Source organism: Podarcis cretensis (assembly GCF_951804945.1).
Source record: "Podarcis cretensis genome assembly, chromosome: Z".
In the NCBI taxonomy this organism is placed as follows: domain Eukaryota; kingdom Metazoa; phylum Chordata; class Lepidosauria; order Squamata; family Lacertidae; genus Podarcis; species Podarcis cretensis.
Window position 1 is genome coordinate 20,507,726 of NC_137184.1, and position 14,109 is coordinate 20,521,834.

General features: G+C 46.6%; 1 protein-coding gene across 1 annotated transcript in view; it reads right to left on the reverse strand.

Moving 5' to 3' along the window:
• OPHN1 (oligophrenin 1) overlaps positions 1–13,653 on the reverse strand; it is a 120,284-nt gene extending 106,631 nt beyond the window's left edge. Inside the window, exons 1-2 of the mRNA XM_079961276.1 lie at positions 13,446–13,653; positions 12,542–12,700 (exon numbers count right to left, since the gene is read on the reverse strand). Of these exons, the coding sequence (XP_079817402.1) occupies positions 12,542–12,695 (154 nt within the window). The 5' untranslated portion in view covers positions 12,696–12,700; positions 13,446–13,653. The remainder of the gene's footprint in view (positions 1–12,541; positions 12,701–13,445) is intronic.
• Between the last annotated feature and the right edge of the window lie 456 nt (positions 13,654–14,109).

Consider the following 14,109-nt stretch of genomic DNA (forward strand, 5'->3'; position numbering starts at 1 on the left):
ATATGACTAAAAAGTGGGAAAGCACTTTGTGAACGTTTGTGTACATGCACCCACACAACCAAAACAAGAAATTGGCACATGGAGATCTCTTATATCTTACTTTGACATTTTTGCTCAGGCACTTCTTATACGGGAGAAAATGGGTCACAAAGACACCAGCCCCCTCACTTCAATGGTTTCCTTCCTGGGATAAGCCAATTGCATGCAACAGCTGACCAATGATGTCAAGGAAGCATCTCCTGGTCAGCAGGAATATTTTTTTAAAAATGTTAACATTCAGCATTAAGAAGAATTGCAGCTGCACACAACACCTCTCATTGCTTTACCACAGTATCAAAGAATCGTCGAGTTGGAAGCAATCCCAAGGGTAATCTAGTCCAGCCCCCTGCAATGCAGGAATTACATCCTAAGAAGCACACAGTCAACTATTCCAACCTCCTCCAAGCCCACGGCACCATTTTGGTTGGGTTCTGCATGACAGCTGCAAGATCCAGAATGACTCCAAATTCACATCAATGCACTGATGCTCTAGCATTTTGTTTTTAAAAGCTGAAGACACTGTGCTTGGACATAAGCAGCTATGCCATTAAAGCCAGCCATGCAAGTAGGGATATTTACTCTAGGCAGCCAGGCACCCTTTTACTGGAAAGTGTAGCTTGCTATTTAAAAATGCAGCCTGGAAGGCCTTTTGCCAGCACAACCGATAGTCACGTTTCTCCAAAGCCACAAAAGTCAGTTCTCTGCAGACGAACACAGCCTGGAAGATTTGTGCAAACTGCAGCCAAGCAACAGGGAGCCCGTGAACAGATGCCACTTCTGCAAAACCTTCAAGCAGGACCAGAACACAAGGCCTCTCTGCCCTCTGCGGTTTCCAGCAACTGGTATTCGAAGCATTACTGTCTCCAGCTGTGGAGGGTAAAGCACAGCGACCGTGGCTTGTAGCCATCAGTAGCCCTCTCTCCCTCCATGAATTTGTTGAATCCTCTATTAAAGCCAGTCAGGTTTCACTGCCTCCTTTGGGAGCAAGTTCCATAGTTTTACTATGCACTGCATGAAGTACTTCCTTTTCTCTGCATTGCATTTTTCCTATAAAAACCAGCTAAGGATAGAGAAAGTTTACATTCCCCTTTGGCCAACAACCATCTAAGTCAGCCTGCCTTGAAGTGCTTTGCTGTAAAAAGATGTAGAAGCAAAAGGGAAGAATGGCTCTCTTCACACCCGCCGCTCGACCAAACCAGAGCTGCCCATTTACATTTGCTCCTACTGCCAGCCCAAATGTTTTGGAAAATGCAAAGTTGTTTTAGCAGCTTTCCACAAGACAGAAGGCTTCTTCTGAGCATCCAGCAGGAGGATCCCTCAAACATCATCATCAATGCACCACAGGCTGGCTCTGAACTAATGGTGCTTTTGTAGCACAGGACATTTTTCATGCAGGAAGCCAGAAGAGATCTCTGGTGCAGCCTAAACTAATATTTGCTGTGGGGGGCGGGGGGGGGGATCTGTACTCTTTACACAGTGGATATGTGGAAGTACAGAAGATGACCACCTTATTTGCAATATCCTCTGTACTCAAGTTCCAAAAACTTTAATTACCAGCCGTATGAGGAGGCCTACCTAGGCACGGACTATGATCACATCTTACATGGGGGTTCAGTTCCATGAGTTCCATGTATACCCAGCCTCTTGGAGCCACCCCTGCAGCTAGCAGGGGAGGGGAGAGAGAATCCCCTGTACTTCCAAAAACCACACAGCTAAGGGGCCTTGCCCAGCAAGTAAGGCAAAGAGCTCAAAGGTTCTTTTTATGCTGGGCAACCCAAGCAGACCTGGCACTAAAAGAGGCTTTAAGTCCTCTGCCTTGCTTGGGTGTGCCAGTTCTGAGAAGCCAAGGATGTTCAAACAAGATCTTGTGCCTGGTGAGATCTTGCAACAGCATCCCAGAGCTGGGGCACTGAGTCGGCCTTGCCCCTCAAACAAGAGTTGAAAAGCTCTTTTCAGGCCAAGCAGACTCAGTGAGAAAAGAGCTTTTAACCTCTTTTGCTTGGGATTTGATCTGCACAATTTCAAGCAGCTCACCTTCAACCACGTATGGTTGAAATCACGCAACTCAACTGCATGTAAGATGCAATTCTGGTGTACCCTAATCGCATAGCAGGAAAGGGTGAGTCCTGGAACTAAGTGGAAAGGCAGCTTGGTTGGAAGCAAATTCCAACACCGTGTCCAAGAGGGCAGGAAGGGCCACACTCTGCTGTCAACAAAACAAATGGGGTGAAGTAATGAGAAGCAAATTGGCAAGCTGAATAGGAAGAAGGCACTGAAGGAGCAGAGTCGCTGAGGAAGAAGGGAAGTGGAAACTGCCTCAGAGAAGCAGGGAGAGGGGCTGAAGAGAACAGGAAAGTCACAGGAATGTGAGGTTCAAGAAGAGAGTAAATCCTCATGCATGGCCTAATTTATTTTTCCACATTTCCTATTTTTGACAGAAAAATTTTTCAAGGTGGCTTCCACAAATTAAAACAACATAGATACAAAAAGCTAAAACCATTCATAAAATATCATAGATAAAAAATAATTAAGCCCTAATCAAATTAAAACAATATTTAAAAAACAAACCTATTAAAATACGAATAAGGGATGCTGTGTTCCTTAGGCCTGACACTCCTGTGTCGATCATGTTTTTGCTAATAAAGAGTTAATTCCAACCTGCACAACATGATTTATTGCTGGCTTGCCTCTGACACGCTGGAAGTCAGTGCAGACAATACTAAGCTAGATGGACTAATGGTGTTACTCAGTGGGAGACAGCTTCCTATGCTTGCTCTTCCTTTTCTTCCCTGTACTATTTTTTGGGGAGGTGGGCAGTGCTCTCCACACGAATGTTCCTTTGTTTTAACTGATACCTTCTGCTATCCATAGGAAGTTGTCTGAGACCATTGGTCCATCTAGCTCAGTACTGGCCAGCAGTGGCTCTTCAGGGTTTCAGGCAGGGGACACTTCCAGCCCAATCTGGAGATGCTGCTGGGGACTGAACCCAGGACCTTCTGCATGTGAAGCAAGTGCCCTACCACCAAGCCATGGTGCCTCCCCTTACAACACACATGTACACAGAAAGCTGCCTTCTATTGATTCACATAATTGCTGGACATCACAGGGAAATGGAGAGGGCTCTAGCACTTGAACCCTGCTTGTGGGTTTCCCACATGCTCTGCTTATGTTTTTATTGATCTATCAAACTCACAACTGCCCACATTGACCTGCAGGGGCTTTCCATGGTTCCAGGCAGGGGACTCCAGATAGGGGACATTCCCAGACCTACCTGGGAGATGCAATCGGGATTGAACCTGGAATCTTCTGCATGCAAAGCAGTTTTAGTGATACCCAGCGAGAAGAGCTTGCATCAGGGTGACATCACAACCAACACAGATCATTCCTACAGTGCTTGGGCTGGGTTCCAAAGCAAACACAAGCTATTATGTATTGCTGGGGGGAGATGGGGGGGAAACCTAAACAGCTGCTTTAAAAATTCCCCTAATCTTAGAGTGACTGTATGTGTATGTGGTTCTTCTCTCTCATAAGCCTCCCTTCATGGCTTTGAACCACACACCACTCATTTCATATCTCCTAGAAGCACACTGCCATTCTACCTCCAGGGGAGACCATTTTCATCTGGACTTGGTGGCAGACTGGATAGATAGAGCCTGACCACCGGGGAGGCTTCCTCAACGATTCCCCCACTGCCACAGCAATGCTCAAAGTTGCTGGAAAGATCAAGTTGCTGTCATCCCACAAACCACACATAATATCATAATATCCTATGAAGAGCCTGCTGGGTCAGGCCAAAGTCCTAGCCCAACATCATGTTCTTGCAGCGGCCGAAAAGATGCCCCAATGGGAAACTGATGAACAGGATTCAAGTACAACAGAACTCTCCCCTTCTGTGGTTTCCAGCAATTGCTATTCGGCTGTGGAGTCAGACTTAACATGAGTTAACAGTGTGATGCAGAAGCAGAAAAAAAGCTAATGATATTCTAGGCTGCATCAACAGAAGCATAGTGTCCAGATCAAGTGAACTAACAATATCACTCTATTTTGCCTTGGTGAGAATCCTTCTGGAGTACTGTGTCCGGTTCTGGGTGGCACAATTTCAGAAGGATATAGACAAGTTGGATGATTAAGGGTCTGGAAATTAAGCCTTATGAAGAATGGGGAGTTAGGTATGTTTGGCTTGGATAAGATGAGACTGAGAGGAGATATGAAAGCCATCTTCAAATATCTAAAGGGCTTTCACGTGGAAGAGCAAGCTTGTTTTCTCTTGATCCAGAGGGTAGGACCTAAACCAATAGATTCAAGTTACAGTTCTATGGTTCTATGACTCATGTCATATCTACATCATCCACATCATTAAAGCAGAGGCGCTCCTTTTAACAGTAATGGATTCCCCACCACCATGAAAGAATCCTCAGAACTCTAGTTTGCAAAGGAGGAGGGGGAGAGTTAGAAGAACCTTAATGAACTAGTTCCCAGGATTCTTTGGAGGAAGCCATGACTGTTAAGGTGGTCTAAGAGTGCTTTGAATATATGGTGTTGATGTGAGCTTACACTCCTCCAGGAGTTCACCTCCAGGTCATCTCAGATAACAGATTAAATGTTGTGACTTTCTTTCATGTACAACAGCCTTTAATTGGAATTTCCCGAAAAGCCTTCTGAGAACTGGCTTTTGCACGGCATGGAAAAATATTATGCTTCCATTTGCCGGAAAACCAGGAGGTGGGTAATTATATATCCAATTAGTAAATGGGCACTGGAAGTTCAGGAGGACGTTTTTATTTCTTCTCCCGAATTGCACAAAAGGATTTTTGAGCCAGGTGGGGCACTCTCAACAATCTGAGGATGCAGAAGGAAACGCCCATGTATTTTTTTTTGCACGTGCTTCTGAGAGAAGCAGAAAGGAATTTATGGGCAGACTCTTCTCGCGTGGTATTATGAGCCAAGAAACAAATGTACTAGAAGACGTTTCACACTTGTTTTCTTTAATTACAACTGAAGGCCTCAAAGAATTACAGTGTGGCCCTTCGTCAAGGCGTCTAGGATCCTACACACATTAGAAAACTCTCATTATATGAGCTGGGGGGAGGGCCCCCCCTTACAAAATGCAGGTAAACAAATGTATGTTTCACTAGTTTTCACACAGGTGTGCTGAGGTTGCACATTGTTACGCTATACTGTACATGTGCATTTTAAACACACACAAAATTTATTTCACTCCAAGCTAAAAGAAAGGTCTTGCTACATGCCATGAACTTGTCTGCCACCTTTCCTCCCAGTTTTTTGGATGAACAACAGTTGTGGGGTGTGTGTGTGCTGAATTAACAAGTGGAGGTGGCACAAGCAGGTGGAGCAGCCGCTTAACCCCTTCCCTTCCTGTTTGTTTGCTCAGCTTCTTTAGGGGGACGGTTGTGGCTCAGTGGCAGAACATGGTTCCATACCCAGGTAGGGATGGGAATGTTCCCTGCCTGAACCCCTGGAGAGCTGGAGTGAGTCAGAACATGAGCGGAGGTGCTGGATCAGGCTAGTCCAGCATCCTGTTCTCACAGTGGGTAACCAGATCCTTGTGGGGGGTTGTTATTCTTATTTACTAAATTTGCTGGTCACTTCGTCTTCCCCAAGGTAACCCAAAGCGCCTTACAAACAAATGAACAATCCCTTATAGAAACATTAAAACCAAGGAGGGACATACAGTTGTACCTTGGAAGTTGAACGGAATCCGTTCTGGAAGTCCATTCAACTTCCAAAACGTTTGGAAACCAAGGCGCGGCTTTCAATTGGCTGCAGGAAGCTCCTGAAGCCAATCGGAAGCCATATCGGACGTTTGGTTTCCAAAGAACGTTCACAAACTGAAACACTCACTTCCGGGATTGCGGCATTCGGGAGCCAAAACATTTGACTCGCAAGGTATTCAGGATCCAAGGTATGACTGTACATTAAAAACATGCAGGAATCTTTTTGCCCAATGTGGGGTTCAAACCCACAACCTTGAGATTAAGAGTCCCATACTTTGCTGACTGAACAATCCTTCCCTTCTTGTCTGAAGCCCTAGAGTCACTGCCAGCCATTGCAGGCAATACTGAGCAAGATGGACCAATGATGTGACTTTGATATAACACAGCTTCTGATATTCCTGTGATGGTGCTATATAAATGAACAACGACTATGGTCGGACCCAAGATAAGCAGGCTTCCTAAAATATTCCTGCATTCTGTATGACTGAAATTTGGCTCCAAGCCTGACTGTCATTAATTCGACTGTTTAGCATCCCAGAAAGCTGGGAACACATTTTAAGATGTTTTGGTTTACAGCCCAGATTACACAGATATTACTTATCTTCATTTTTAAGGTTTGCACCTCACCATTCAGAGTTTAAAAACCAGTTGTACTGTTTACATCAAAAAATCTAGCCAAACTATTCATGTATTTTGCTTACTTTTTAAAAATGTGTATTCCACCAATCTCTCCATAGTGATTTGGAGGTGGGAAACCCTTTAAGAACTTGGTATATAGTCAAATCAGTAAGTTAACCATATCCATTTAACAAAGTCCAGCAACACAACAAAACAGCACAGAACTGAGCCAGCAAAAATTACACAATTTAAATTATTGCTTGCTGGTTTTATTGTATAGAACATGCAAGAACTTGCCAATATTTTAAAAATGCAAGCAAATGAGAAAAATTGGCATGTCTGCTAGCTCAGTTCCAACCAATTCAGCAGCCCCTTTGGAAAGGGGAGGCTACTATTCTTAGGAGATATCTTTGTCTCCCAAAGTTATACTTCCCAAAATCTTTTGGAGGAAACAGTAGCAGTTGAACTAGTTCAAAATCTGTTTTTACTTGGTAGCTTAAGTGCCATAATGCTTCTCTCTGGCCTCACTGGCTAGTCAAGCATCTATAGCCAAACTTATTCAGATCACTGGGAAAGAATATTACTATCACCAATTGCAATCAAAGGACAAGGGCCACATGCATCTCTATTCAGTGGCTGTTCTGCAAACAGATTTCCACAACCGAACCCACAAACAGCTTACAACATTACCCAAATGTAAGGGGAGGCCGCAGAGTGTTTATACCCCACTGGTGCGTGCATGCTAATTTGATCTAAATTTCCATGTAGGTGCACAGATGGTACATAGACTGCTTATAATTAAACCTATGAGTTTAAGGCTGCAAAACAGATGGAACAGCTCCAACGGCAATACCCTATATCTTGCTCCAAAACATGCACAAAAGAAGATGAGCTCATTGCCAAGCATATCTTTCCAAAAATTCTGCAGCAAGACTGTAGGTCAGCTTTGAATTCAACTGTACAGAATGAGAGATGCCTGCTTTAACTCTATACTGGTTGCATGATACATCAATACCAGCTACCTGGAAAATAACCTCAGCAGAAGACCTTCTCCTTCAGGTACTTGGACCCAAGCCATACAGGGCTTGAAAAGGAACAGCAGCTTGAATTGGGCCCATGAAATTTTCTGTGAATTGGCATATGTACAAACCTAGTGGTGCTAATGATGCTTGCTAATCAAAGGTCCAGCAGCCTAGTTGACAGGTTGAAAAATACTAACAAACCGCCACCCCTCAGAATTTGCATCACATGCCTTGGATTTAATTTGCAGTGACTTTCCAGGATTTCAGTCTACCCTGGAAATGCTGAGGAATGAACCTGGGAATTTCAGCATGCACAGCAAAGCCCCAAAGCCTGAACCAGTCGGATGCAGCGTTGGCATACTTGAAAAGGAACAAGCACACCTACGTGTCACGTTGTGAAAGGCCATGTCGGTGTCAGCATAATTAATTTCCTACCTGAGTGGAGGGACACTGTGTGCAAAGCTAAGAAGCCTGACACCCTTGTCCTCTGCAGAGTTACTCAAAAACATAAAAAAGCATGTTCAGTGTGCAGTACAGCAGTCTATGCTTCTGAATAACAAGGCTCAATGAAGCATCTGCAAACAGCTTGATGCTGGATGTCTATCTTACCATAAATATCCCCACATGAAAACTGCTGGAGGTTTTGGAAGACCATTTACATCATTTTTCTGCCTGTTGTATCAACTGTATGGTTTTTAATTATACTTTTATTTTTGGTGTTATTGTTTTTCACTTATTCCATAGAAAGAATTCAAACAGCAATACAATAAAAGAAATAAAAGACCCAATAAAAATATTATTAAAAATCAATACAGTGGTACCTCGGGTTAAGAACTTAATTCGTTCTGGAGTTCCGATCTTAACCTGAGGTACCACTTTAGCTAACAGGGCCTCCCGCTGCTGTTGTGCCGCTGGCGCATGATTTCTGTTCTCATCCTGAAGCAAAGTTCTTACCCCGAGGTACTATTTCTGGGTTAGCGGAGTCTGTAACCTGAAGCATCTGTAACCCAAGGTACCACTGTATATTTAAAGTGCCATCTTCTGTCTTCTACCACAAATCCAGGCATGCCACAGACCATTTGGAAAAGGCTTGCATTCTGGAAACCCTGAGCATCAAGTCCCCCAAAAGGTACCTCTTTATAAAGAATTTCAGAAGCCCCATCTGTGCCCAACTTGCTCCATTATAGAGCCAATGGGGTTCTGCTGAACTGCATATAAATATGTAACATTATTTTGTCTCCAAGGGCAAGGATGGACTATGGAGATGACCGAGCAGACTGGGGCTGAGGGATGCTATATTCCAAAACATCTGGAGGGCACCGGTTTGAGGAAAGGTGCAGCAATTCTATGTTATCCAAGCATGGAAAGTTCAGGTGGTGAGAGAACCTCTGCAAGTCATAGAATCAGTGCTTATTTTTAGGGGGCATGCAAGGGTACATAGTACCAGCATCTCTTTTTTGTTCTTAAAAAGTGTTGCACTTACTGTAACAGCTTCATTGTATCAGCACCTATTTTTCTAGGGGGGGGAAGCACTGCACAGAATCATAGAATCAAAGAACTGTAGAGCTGGAAAGGACACTGAAGGGCATCCAGTCCAACCCCCTTCAGTGCAGGAACCTCAACCAGCTCATCCATGACAAATGGCCATCCAAGCTCTGCTTAAAAACCTCCAAGGAAGAAGAGACCATTGCCTCCCACTGTCCACTGTACCACTATTCTGACTGTCAGAAAGTTCTTCCTAAGGTTTAGTTGGAATCTCCATTCTTGTACCTTGAAGCCATTGGTTCGGGTCCTACACCCCAGAGCAGGAGAAAACAAGCTTGCGCCATCTTTCGTGTAATACCCCTTCAGATATTTGAGGATGGCCATCATATCTCCTCTCTATCTTCTCTTTACTAGGCTAAACATACCCAGCTCCATCCACAATTCCTCATCAGGCTTGGTTTCCAGACCCTCTATTATCTTGGTCACCTTTCAGCTTGTCAATGTCCTCCTGGACATAGTACTCCAGGTGTGGTCTGACCAAGGCAGAATAGAGCAGTACTATTACTTCCCTTGATTGGGACACTATAGACTTCTGCTGATGCAGCCCAGAATAGCAATAGCTTTTCTGGTGCGGCATCACACTGTTGACTCATGTTCAGTTTGTGGTCTACCAGGACCCCTAGATCCTTTTCACATGTACCACTGGCATTCCCCATCTAATCTTTGTGTAGCTGGGGAGTGATGCTTGGGGGTTGCTCCTTGGCCCTGTGGCGTCTTCAGTGTGGGGTTCCTCAGAGTTCGAGTTTTTCCACCCATGCTTTTTAACATCTATAGGAAACCGCTGAGTAGGAGCATGTTGTCAAATCATTGATATGACAGCCACCTTCAAATATCTGAAGAGCTGTCCCTCGGAAGATGGAGCAAGCTGGTTTCCTGTTGCTCAGAGGGGAGGATCCAAACCAATGGATTCAAATGGCAGCAAGAGGAGATCCTGACTAAGACTGGGGTAAAAAGGAGCATTCCTGACCTGCCCATTGCTTTAAAATGACCACACCTGCTTTATAGGAATTTGGGACTACCTGTGTCCTTACATAAGCTAACATAAGAAGAGCCTGCTGGATCAGGGAGAAGGGGACCAGTAGCCTGTTCTCACAGTGGCCAGCCAGATGCCCCAATGGGAAACCCACAAGTAGGATTTGAGTCCAACAGCCCTTTCCCATCCTGTGGTTTCCAGCTACAGGGATTCAGAAGCACGGCTGCAACCACCGAAGCAGGGCATAGCCATCATGGCTAGTAGCCTTCAATAGCTCTCTTCTCCATAAAGATGTCATCAGCAGCACAGGAAACGCTCACCACAGCTCATCTTCCCTGCTGCTTCGAAGGAGTGGATAAGTTTCTTGCTTATTCAACATAACGTACGATGAGCAATTTCTGGATAACATTTTGCACATTTCCCTTTCCATGCATTGAAATATACATGCATCTTCCTACACAATGGGCGGGGGGGGGGGAGTGCTGGGTTTTTTTTTTCCTGTGGAATGCGAACTCTAAGGAACTGCACCTTACAAATCACCAGAAGCAGCCCCACTTAAACCTGGAGCCAGTAGCAATAGGGTCTCCCTTTGGAGCCTGCTTCCTACAGAGACCTCCTGTAACTCGAGAAAAAGCAGAGATGGTGGGTGGCAACAGGATTTTAAAAGGCAACTTTTACTGTTCAGTGTGTGGAGATGTTCTGCCTAGGACTGAGTCAGCATGCAATGATTTTACTGGGTGTGTTTGGAAAGTGTTTATTCCTGGGTTCATTTAAATCATGTTTTGTGTCATAAACTGCTCCGAGAGCCTCAGTAACCGGATGTCTTTATAGGGAGCATCCACAAGGCTTCTTTCTGCAAGTTTAATATTGCTTGCAAGAGAACATGCAGAGCTCCTCTGGCAATCCAAAGTCTTCTGATTAACAATTCAATATCCTCAGCACTATGCTGGGGACACCTAAACAAACACAAGGAAGTCAACACCAGCCTTAATCTACCTCCTAGTACATTTAAAGACCAATCTGTACTATACATTCAAAGCAGTATCATCCCACATTAAACAGTCATGGGATCCCCAAAGAATCCTAGCTCATGTAGTTTAAGGGTAACAAAGAGTTGTTAGGAGTAACCTCCATATTTCCCTTCCAGAGCTACAATTCCTTGAGTTCCCTGGGAAGAGGGATTGATCATTACACCACACTGGGAACTGTAGCTCTGAGGAGGGGAATAGGGGTCTCGTAACATCTCTCAGCGCAGTTCCCGGGATTCTCTGAAAGGCGCAATGTCTGTTTTAAAGTGGGATGAAAGTGCTCTAAATGTACAGTGCAGACAGGTCAATGACACACACGCACTCAAGGCACTGATGCATTTAATCCTGATGAAAACAAAAGCAGCTGAAAGCTGGGGAGTACAGTCAATATTTTTTTGTGGAGGAGGGGAGAGAAAAATCAAGGCTGCAAGGAGAAATCCCCATCCCCTTCCCAACACACGCAAAGGCACTCAGGCACCATGTTTCCATGTTTCTCTGTCTCTCTCACACACAATGAGGAGAGCCAATACAAATTACTGGGCTGCCTGGGGCCTAACTATCATGCATACCGTATTTTTCGATCTATAAGACGTACCAGACCATAAGACGCACCTAGTTTTAGAGGAGGAGGAGAAGAAAAAAAATATTCTCTCCCTCTCTGCTCAGCGCCTCTCCAGCAAAGCGGGAGGAGAAACGGAGCCCCTTTCATTTCTCCTCCCACATCGCTAAAGGGGCGCTGCGCAGAGAGGGAAAGCTGCACAGTGCCTCTCCAGCGAAGCGAAGTCAGAACAGCAAGAGGGATCGGTGCGCACCGATCCCTCTTGCTCTCCTAGCTTCAGCGAAAGCTGTGCAGCCTGCACTCACTCCATAAGATGCACACACATTTCCCCTTACTTTTTAGGAGGGGAAACATGCGTCTTATAGAGCAAAAAATACGCTATGTTTTATGTAATTCTTAGCAAAATAAATTTTTCGTGCTCAATGCGTGCACAATTCTGAATAATGAACTATGCATTTCTGACCTTATGTGAAGATTTGCTCCTGTGCTTTGACAATCTGACAGTGCGGTCTCATCTTATGATATGTGGTTGCATTTGTCAGTTTTCTAAAGAAAACCCAGTGTGAACTCAACAAAATGGTTGTGTGATCCTCAACAAATATTGCTATTACAGTGGTACCTTGGGTTACATACGCTTCAGGTTACACACGCTTCAAGTTACAGACTCCGCTAACCCAGAAATAGTACCTCGGGTTAAGAACTTTGTTTCAGGATGAGAACAGAAATCGTGCTCTGGCGGTGCAGCGGCAGCGGGAGGCCTCATTAGCTAAAGTGGTGCTTCAGGTTAAGAAGAGTTGCAGGTTAAGAACGGACCTCCGGAACAGATTAAGTACACAACCAGAGGTACCACTGTATTATACTTATCATTAGACAAAAAATTGAGGTGGTGCATTATTTTATACCCAGTGCAAATGTTTTTAGCTGGGTTGCCCCTGCTGGGAAGCGGGGATCAACTGGGCCTGAATCTGCTCTTGTGGCCTTTTTTCCACACACATACAGGTGAGTTTTCAGGCTCTCCTTACTTTTGATGGCACCGATGAGAGCATTTCCATCTTTGATGACATCCTTGATGAACTTGTTGGTCCTCTCCAGCTCCTGCTCATAACATTTGAGCCTTTCTCTGAAGTCAGGGCTGTCCAGGTAACAATCGCTGAACTCCAGCGGAGGGTGCCCCATGGCTCCTTTTTTGATGGGGGGGGGGGGAGGAGAAGATGATGGAAAGAAGGGCAATAAAGATGAGAGTCATGCTTCTATTTTGCAAAGAGAGAAGAAAGCCCAACCTCCCCCCACCCCACCCCGCAATTCTCCCTTTATAATCACAGCCTTGTTGAGGGAAGGCGTCGAAGGGGTGGAAGGGGGGCAGCCCAGCTAGGGCGCTCCTTAAACCACCGGGGGGGGGGAGGAGAGGAGAATACAGGGGCTGAACGGCGGCTGCTCACCACCAACGGCAATAGCGGAGAAAGGGAAGAGAGGGGCGGTACGGCAGGGCGCCCTCCAGCGGGCGGGCCGCGGGGTGCGCCGCGGGTGGTGCGCGGCCTGCAGGTCTCCCCAGCCGCTGCATCCCTCCCGGCCGCGAGCGGGCCCAGCACCGTTGGAAAAACACTGCGGGATGCGCCGCCGGGAGGGCACCTAGAAAGGACACCAGGGAGACGTGCAGCTGCTGCGCGCCGGCCTGCAGGCTTCCCTCCGGAGTCCCGCGCGCCCCGCAGTGTTTTTTCCAGCAGCGCTGAGCTGGCCGGGAGGGATGCATTTGCTCGGGCGGCGCGCCCCGCCCATTTGGATACCCCGTCCCCATGGTTGTGGGGGCGGGGGGAGTTGCGTGTACAACCACCCACCCCAGGCGCCGGCAGGGGTTGCTACGCCAGTGCCAACGGCCCTCCGCACGGACGCAAGAAAAAAGATTTGGGAGCAAATGGAAGAAACTACCTGGATAAATCTGGTGTGAAGGCGACTTGACGCCGCATCAGCTGGGAGCCGGCTGGCTCTTCTCTTTCCTTCTCCCACGGCTGCTTGGGCTTCCGCGCCGGCTCTGAATGGACCCAGTTGGAGGTGGAGCAGGCGACCGCAGAAGCACTATCCAGCCCGGCGCGCAGCTGCAAGTCCCCTCCCACTAGCGCCAGAGACGGGCTGGGCTTTGTTCGCCTGCCTCCTTCCGTACCCGCCCAGCGCCTCGCCCTCTTACCGCTCCGCCTGCCCTTCCCTTAAAGGCGCAGCCCGGGGGCTTCGCGGGGCTTCTCCACCGTCGCTTCCCGCAATGCAGCGGGGTGGGCTAGATGTCACTTGGGATCCCTTCTGACTTTGCAACTCTGCAGTTCATTGGAGGCGGTGGGAAGTACAGTACTCCAGGGGGCAGGGCTGGGTAGTGGTTAGAGAGCCAGACTAGGAACCCAGAAAAGCCGGGGTTCAGGGGGGCTGAGCCAAAGACTTTGCAGGAAAGACGACATCCCGACACCATTGTAGGCGCACTTGCTCCCCAGAGATCGGCCAGCTTAGGTACCCCGCACCTGCTTGCCTGCCTTTTTCCTGTGCAAATGAATGAGTTGTGAGCAGGTATTTCTTGCCTATGAGATTGGGAGCAGAAAAGCGAGCC